At 46.4% G+C, this 8,325-nt stretch overlaps 1 protein-coding gene across 1 annotated transcript; it reads left to right on the top strand.

The window, feature by feature from the left end:
- The first annotated feature begins 1,712 nt into the window (after positions 1-1,712).
- On the top strand, positions 1,713-7,079 carry LOC147184703 (uncharacterized). The gene is made up of 8 exons (XM_086082875.1): positions 1,713-2,334; positions 2,425-2,471; positions 2,536-3,684; positions 4,592-4,672; positions 4,991-5,760; positions 5,828-6,363; positions 6,454-6,710; positions 6,792-7,079. The coding sequence occupies exons 6-8, from the start codon at positions 6,269-6,271 to the stop codon at positions 6,905-6,907; spliced, it is 468 nt and encodes a 155-aa protein (XP_085939001.1). The 5' UTR covers positions 1,713-2,334; positions 2,425-2,471; positions 2,536-3,684; positions 4,592-4,672; positions 4,991-5,760; positions 5,828-6,268; the 3' UTR covers positions 6,908-7,079.
- The last annotated feature ends 1,246 nt before the right edge of the window (positions 7,080-8,325 follow it).

Genomic DNA, 8,325 nt, shown 5'->3' with positions numbered 1-8,325 from the left:
AATCGAGCAAACTAGCATTTTAAACAAATCTTTCAGTTTTCAGTTCTCCCATGTTTGTTTATTCCAGGCGGTTTCCCATAGCACATTGCTGTGTCTGAGTGAGTGGAACGAGAATTATTGACAAGGAGATGACCCTTCTTACACTCTATTCAAATTTTTTACGTGACCCCAGGGAGAGGTAGAGCAGGCAGTCTAAAGGATATTCCTGTTTCCTTGAGAGATTGTTTCTGTTAGGGAAACTGCAGAGTTCCAGGTTCTGGTAATATTTCAAACACATCATATGAACATAAGCAAATAGAAATAGTCTGTGTGCCATGTGGCTTTATCATGTCATTTGGTGAACCAGTAAAGTGGTTGGAGTCAAATCTTTATTAAAATATTGGGGAAATCTAACTTTAACTGCAATGGCTTTTCATACACTGGAAATGTGCACATCATATTTATTTTTATAAATTAACTGCCCCACCTAGCCAATCATAGATGCCAATTCGATGCCAGATTCTTTATATCTACAAATATCTAATACTGCGGCTAACTACTATTTCACATACCTTGACAGACCATTTTAACATATTACACAAAGATTAGAGTAACCATAAATATATTATAGCTTACCTGACTGTTTGATGGTCAATTCAAAATACACTTGATTTTTTTACGAAATGAGTGGTGCCGGTTGGATGCAATGTTTCTTCTTGAAAGAAGGGGAGTCTGAGTGGTAGTAAATTCGAAACACACTTTTTATGCACACTATGGAGACAATACAGATACATTTATATATAGAACATTTATAATAACATTTTGAATTTAGTATTGATAGATTCATTGCCATCAGAGGGTGTGGCAGGTGGGGTGGCGGCACTGTAGGTGGGGCTGGCAGCTGCCAGCCCTTGTCACCCAGTAAAACTGCCTATGGGCAGAACACACTGGTCGTCTGAGTAGTGTGCCAAGAACTGCCCACAGGATATAGGGCATACTATCAGGTCTGCTGACTTTACATCTTAAACTCTGACCCCTTCCCATCTGTGTATGTGTGCATTGTGTAATTGCTGTTTTGGACAGAGGCAGCTGCATCCTAGCCAACAAACTAGCAGCTGCCTTTCTTAAACTGGTCTTGGGGCCTCTTCGGAAATCTCAAATCTCCTACACTTATGCCAACTTTCCTGAAGCTTTGTTGGATTTCGTCATTGTGTTAAATTAAATGGTGCTTCCTTCCGAACACAGGAAAGAACAGCATGGTTTCACATGAATTCGATCCGCGACGGCGAGTATTGCTGACCTAAGTTTTTTGCTTGCGGACTGTATAATAAAAACACATACAGATAATACCATATTTTCACAACTATAATGCACACTTTAAAGTCTCAAATTTTCTAAAAAATCCATGGTGCGCTAAATAGTGAGGTGCGCCTTGTGTGTGGACCAAGGTCCAAAATCTGACTGACTGTGTGGGAAGACTTCCCGCGACACATTGCTTATATACAAGAAAGGCGGACCTGACTGAGGACAGACATGAGAGCATGAAAGAGTCAACTTGGTGGCAACGTGAGTACATTGTTATATACTTCAAGTACAACTGAACTCACTGTTTACATTGCTACTTCAATAAAGTACAACCAAAATTTTGTTCCGCTCGCTGGCTTTTAAAAAACATGCGCTAGCACTAGCATATGTTTTAGCATAATAGCATGCTACTATATGTTTTGAGATAGCGTATGTTTAACCGTGCCTGCGCCCAATAGTGCGGTGCGCCTTATGTGTGTGTTAAACACAGAAATAGCACCCGTAACCGCGCCTTATAATGCGGTGCGCCTCATGGTCGTGGCAATACGGTAATTGTTGTCTTTGTAAAGATCTATGATGGTGCTTATTGTTGAAATTGGAATTGCACAAAATATGATAAATAATTTTATTACTGTTTGTGTGGAACCACACCTCATTTTGCTTTGACCATATAAAAAAAAACGTTTGTGTTTTCTTTTATATTATTTTTAAAGACTTGGCATGAATCTTGATCATCTTTGCGTAGTCTGTCAACTACGTTGGCGCCCTGTTGCGTTAAATGTTGCTGCTGTACAGAATTGTAGGTAATATCCTTGTGTAAAGAAGTAACCTTTGCTAAAGTTGGCATACAGACATCTTTCCTAAACACATGCGGCTGTTTAACAGATTTCGTGGGGCTCTTGAAGCCTTTTTCACAATGAACATAGCTGGGCGCAGTGCACTGTTGTCAGTCTCATTCATTGTATACTGTATGTGATAGGCTCTTCACAATCAGGTTTTTTCGGCGACCACCGATCAGTGATCAGAAAGTTTGGAAAAGGAAAAAAATAGGTAACCGATCACTGATTCGATCAGAATATTCTATTTATTCTATATCAGCAATATTTCTATTTAAAAACCCCTTCTATATTTACTCTACAGTCGGCCACCGCCATTCATGAGGGATAGGGATGTCATTGATCAATCAGGTAAGTTAAGACATTGCAGTCGATCACCGATTTTGCATAAGATACTAAATATCAGCCAATCCAGTCTACAATGTGGTGATTGACGAGGAGCACAGGCCAAAGCTTTGCTGAGTCGTGCTGCACGGCTGTAGGACATTTACCGTCAAGGCAAGTCCCCTCGGAAGAAAAAAAAAATCCGCGGCAGCACCGTGACTTTGGTAAGGATTTTTTGTTGTTGTTGACTTATTTACAGGTAACATCATGAGTGCAATGGAGGAATCCTTGATAAATGTTATGTTTTGATTTTAGTTGGGGGGGTGCTGTTATGTTTTGATTTTCAGCTGTTTCTGATTTCTCCCTTGCAGTTGCTGGGGAAACAGCTGGAGGGCGGATCCTGCCAACACACCTGCTGCCCATTAGGTCATCAGGCCAAAATAAAAGCCTGGCAGCAACAGAGAGGAGTGTCGGGTTATTGCTCCGTGACACTACTCACCATACCTGACGATTTGATACTGCTACCTTTCTAGCGGCAATCTTTCTTGGTGTTGTGGACACCACTAGTAATTAGACTAGTAGCGTTTTTCTTTAATCTACTTTGTATACTACACTCCTCTTTGTTTTATTCGCCCTTCGGCGTGATTTTGTGCCTGCTTTCCTGTCGGAACTCAGAAACGTCTTCGACCACTCGGTAAAAGGAAAGGAAGCAGGCAGCCGCTTGCTAGACCTCAAGCAGGCCGACTTGTTAGTGGCTGAATACTCTATCTCGTTCCAGGTTTTGGCCGCCGAGAGCCGTTATGACGAAGCGGCGCTGTGTGGGATTTTCCGGCGCGGCCTCAGCCCACGAATCAAGGACGAGCTGGCTACACGGGACGAGACATCCGGTCTGGAGGAACTCATCAACCTGGCCATTCGATTGGACAACAGATTGCGTGAGCGGCAGCGGGAACGGAAGGAGGAGCGACGACCTGCGGCAGCAGACACGTCTGCTCAGCCGTCTTCAACCACGTCCGCGGGGAGCTCCTTTGGCGCCTCCTGCGGGAGATGACATCGAGCCTATGCAGCTGGGAGGAGGACGACTCTGCGGCGGAGCGCAGGAAACGGATGAGGAATCAGGCGTGCCGATATTGCGGACAGCCCGGACACGAATTGGCCACATGTTGAAGGCGGCCTGATAGACATCTGGACGTTGCACCCGCTCCAGCCACAACCGTTCAACCCCAACGCAACAACCAATGTGAATACTCCCAGACCGCAGGATCATGTGACACGAAAGGCAACTTAGACATTAAAATACTCCAATTGTCAGGAGAGATGGCATGGGGTGGGGGGAGCATAAAGATGACGGCTTTGGTGGACTCTGGGGGTGATTACGCATAGAACGGAGAATCTACACATGCGTTTCTCGGGAAATCATGTTGAAACTAGACAATTTTTCGTTATGCCCTTCTAGTCAGCCCCGGTAGTCCTGGGTCTAACTTGGCTGGCTAGGCACAATCCTGACATAAACTAGGGTATACCTAGGTTAGAGAGATGGAGTTTGTTTTGTCACTCACACTGCCTGCAGTCAGCGGTAAACTCCCACTATGGCCCAGTTAAAGCAACAAGGGAATCCATTAACCTTGAAAATGTGCCAGCGGAATACCACGACTTGCGGGAAGTTTTTAGCAAAGACCGGGCTCCGCATCGGCCTTATGATTGCGCTATAGAATTGGTTCCTGGCGCACCGCTGCCGAGTACACGTCTGTACCAAATATCCAAGCCGGAACTTCAATCCCTTAAGGAATATATTGCAACGTCGCAAGCTGCCGGGCGTCCTTGCATTGATTTCCGTGGTCTAAATGACATAACAATTAAGAACAAATACCAATTGCTACTAATGGAATCCGCATTTGCACCATTATATTCTGCTACGGTGTTTATCAAATTAGACCTTCGCAGTGCCTACCATCTAGTTAGGATAAGGTAGGGCGACGAATGAAAACAGTGTTTAAAACACCCATTGGTCATTTAGAGTATTTTGCTATGCCTTTTGGCCTTTCAAACGGTCCCGCATTATTTCAGTGTTTTATTAATGACGCCTTGTGTGACATGCTTAACCACTTTTGTTTTGTTTACCTTGATTACATTTTGATTTTCTCCAGAAACCTCGCAGAACATCAGCAACACGTTCGGCTGGTTTTGGAGCGACTGCTGGAAAACCGGCTATACGTAAAGGCATAAAAGTATGCATTTTACACCAGTTCGGTGTAGTTTCTCGGATATATTGTGGAGAAGGGCCAATTGAGAGCCGACCCGGCCAAGATCCAGGCCGTGGTCGAGTGGCCAACTCCTACATCAAGAAAGCACTTGCAGAGGTTCCTGGGGTTCGCTAATTTCTACCGTCGGTTCATCCGCAACTACAGTATGAAAGCGGAACCTCTGACAAGGCTTACATCTACCAAGTTTCCGTTTATTTGGATTCAGCAGGCCGAGGCCGCCTTTGTTAAATTGAAATGATTGTTTTGACACACCCTAATGAGGTTCTCCCATTTGTTGTCAAGGTTGATGCTTCAGAGACAGGAGTGGGGGCGGAGTTGTCCCAACGGTCTCCAGTTGACCAGAAGCTGCATCCCTGCGCCTACTTCTCTCGTCGGCTCAACCAGGCAGAGCGCAACTACGATGTGGGCAACCGTGAGCTGCTGGCCATCATTTTGGCGTTACAGGAGTGGAGGCACTGGCTGGAGGGCGCGGCGGAACCCTTCCAGATCTTCACGGACCACAAAAACTTGGCGAATCTCCGGTCTGCTCAGAGACTCAATCCTCGCCAAGCACGCTGGGCCCTGTTCTTGATACGTTTTGATTACGTCATCGCTTACTTATCCCGGAATACCAAGCCGGATGCCTTGTCCCGCATGCACGGTCCAGCCGCCGAGGGGTCTCCACCCGAAATGATCGTACCGGAGAACAGAGTGTTGGGGGCCCTCCAGTGGGAGGTAGAGCGGAAAGTGGTGGAAGCAACTGGCAACACACAGACCCCTGTAGCTTGCCCTGGAAATAAGTTGTTTGTACCCGCACACCTTCGTCAAGAGGTGCTGCAGTGGGGGCATACATCAAAGGTGGCATGTCATCCTGGGGTTGGTCGAACTCTGTCCCTAATAGCACAGAGGTTTTGGTGGGCAGGGCTACGCAAGGACATAAAATAATGTCACCTCCTGTACAGTGTGTGCTCGAAACAAGCCCTCTCACCGTATGCCAGCCGGTCAGCTCCGTCCTCTGCCCATTCCGCCCCGTCCCTGGTCGCACTTTGTTACCGGGCTACCACCTTTCCACGGTAAGTCTGTGGTCCTTACTGTGGTGGACCGGTTCTCAAAAATGGCGCACTTCATTGCTCTGCCCAGATTGCCCACCTCTTTGCAGACAGCGGATATCCTGATAAGGGACATATTTAGGATCCCGTCCGACCTAGTCTCCGATAGGGGGCCTCAGTTTGTGTCTCGGGTGTGGAAGGCATTCTGCAAATCATTGGGAGCTACTGCTAGCCTGTCTTCGGGCTATCATCCCCAATCCAACGGGCAAACGGAGAGAGTTAACCAGAACTTGGAGGCTGCGCTCCGATGTGTGTGTAATCAACATCCTTCCTCATGGTCGTCCCATCTTCCATGGATTGAATGCGCCCACAACACCCTCGTGTGCTCTGCCACAGGTTTGTCCCCGTTCAACACAGCTTATGACTATCAACCCCCGTTGTTCCCTTCCCAGGAGGGCGAGGTTGCCATTCCCTCGGTCCACATCCACCTCCGCCAGGCTCGCAGGACGCCAGGAGTGCCCCGTGCCACACAATGGCCCGCAACAGGCGGATCGCGGACAGGCACCGGATCCCAGCGGTGTCCTACCAACCGGGACAGAAGGTGTGGCTCTCCGCTCGGGACCTACAGTAAGCTGGGGCCTCGGTTTATCGGCCCGTTTGAAATTGACTGTGATCAACCCTGTGGCAGTTCGGCTCAACTTGCCTTCCACACTCAAGGTACACCCAGTCTTCCACACGTCCTTGCTCAAGCCTGTGTCCGCCGGCCGCGCCCCCACCGCCTCCCCGGGTCATCAACGGTCAGCCTGCTTACACGGTTAGGGCCATCCTGGACTCTCTAAGGCGTGGCAAGGGGATGCAGTATCTGGTCAACTGGGAGGGGTACGGTCCCGAGGACCACCAGTGGATCCCCCGCTCCTGGGTTCTGGACCAGTTGCTGATCCGAGACTTCCATTCGTCGCACCCTTCTCAGCCAGGTGGTCCGCCTGGGGGCGTCCGTTAGTTGGGGGGTACTGTTATGTTTTGATTTTCAGCTGTTTCTGATTTCTCCCTTGCAGTTGCTGGGGAAACAGCTGGAGGGCGGATCCTGCCAACACACCTGCTGCCCATTAGGTCATCAGGCCAAAATAAAAGCCTGGCAGCAACAGAGGAGTGTCGGGTTATTCCTCCGTGACGCTACTCACCATACCTGACGTTTTGATACTGCTACCTTTCTAGCGGCAATATTTCTTGGTGTTGTGGACACCACTAGTAATTAGACTAGTAGCGTTTTTCTTTAATCTACTTTGTATACTACACTCCTCTTTGTTTTATCCGCCCTTCGGCGTGATTTTGTGTTTTCTTGTTTTTGCACACGACGTACACCTTTTTGTCGTCGTCGCTTTTTGTTGGTTGATTAAAATTGAGTGACTTTTGCCCTGGCTGGATCTGCACTTTTCTTTTTGGGGTCCAACAAACACTACCCTACCGTGACAATAAATAGTACATTGCATTTATCAACAATGAAAGATTCATCTTCTTGTCTCTCCCTTTTCCTCCTTAAAAAGAGCAAAGACAGGGCTGTTTTTTGCAACAATGAAAAATAAATTATGTCGAGGTGCGGCCTACTTCTAATCTAAACCAGTGGGAATAACCTTTTTACTTCGTGGTAAAGTGCTAAGTCAGTACTTCCAAATATGAGCACACTGTTGCATGGACATAAGTGAGTAAGTGCAGTGTGTGCGGATTCATTTGGACGTGGCAATGGAACAGATTATACTCATGAATCAAGGTACCAACTATAGTGAATAACACGTGCATGCACTTTGATGAAACAGCTGAGTCGTGTTGGTTTACCAAGTCCGCTCAGAAAATGGGAGGGGAATGAAGTCAAACTAAAATACGAAGATGTTTTAACAGAGCTTTTGTTGCACATAATGGCAAGCCATTCTGCCTTGTTGGGCATCATTAGAGCATTACAAGGCTTCAATTCTTCAGCAGCATTTCAGTCCATTTTGTGCAAATACCAACCAAGAATTTCCAAAGGCGACTGAACTTTGAAGAAGCCTACAGGTTGCTCACTTAGAAAGGTCAGGCAGAAAAGTAGACACAGTTGTTCCCAAAATGTATGAAGTGCTCGTATCAGCTTGCTTGGAACATTACACAGACTAAAAAGGCAGACAATAAAGGGGAGTTCATCAAAACATGCAAAAGAGAGCTAATGAGTGAGTGGACGGGATGAGGGCAGTTTATGCGTGCCCGTGTATGATGTGAGTCTTTGCAGTAACGCAGTAAAAATTGTGACTCTTAGTCTCTGACTGGTTGACCAACTCTCTTCTAGTGTGTAGTCTGACTACTTATCCTTCCTTGTTCTGCAATTTGTTCTTAGATTGCCTCATGCACTTGTGACTTGCACTCCTGCTTTACACAAGATCTTATATCAGCACCTGGGTTTTCCTCACAATCAGAACCCTAATTAAATAAATGCATGTTCCTCGTAAATGATTTAATTTAAAATGGAAATAAACTGACATTTTTTTTAAAGAGCTCAGTATTGTTCATTCGGTAATGTCATCATCATTGCTCTTTTTTTTTTTTTTGTATGTGGGTGAA

Source organism: Leptonotus elevatus, chromosome 1, assembly GCF_054856555.1.
Source record: "Leptonotus elevatus isolate MCC_2025b chromosome 1, RoL_Lele_1.0, whole genome shotgun sequence".
NCBI lineage: Eukaryota > Metazoa > Chordata > Actinopteri > Syngnathiformes > Syngnathidae > Leptonotus > Leptonotus elevatus.
Note: the sequence above shows the minus strand (reverse complement) of the source record. Positions and strands in the feature narration are given on the sequence as shown.

What these genes read in the sequence shown, in the direction of transcription:
- LOC147184703 (XM_086082875.1), top strand. Translation starts at nt 6,269, where the DNA reads ATGGCCCGCAACAGGCGGATCGCGGACAGGCACCGGATCCCAGCGGTG. An exon ending in CTCTCCGCTCGGGACCTACA is followed by an intron (nt 6,364 to 6,453) that starts GTAAGCTGGGGC and finishes TCCACACTCAAG; the next exon opens with GTACACCCAGTCTTCCACAC. An exon ending in GTCGCACCCTTCTCAGCCAG is followed by an intron (nt 6,711 to 6,791) that starts GTGGTCCGCCTG and finishes TCTCCCTTGCAG; the next exon opens with TTGCTGGGGAAACAGCTGGA.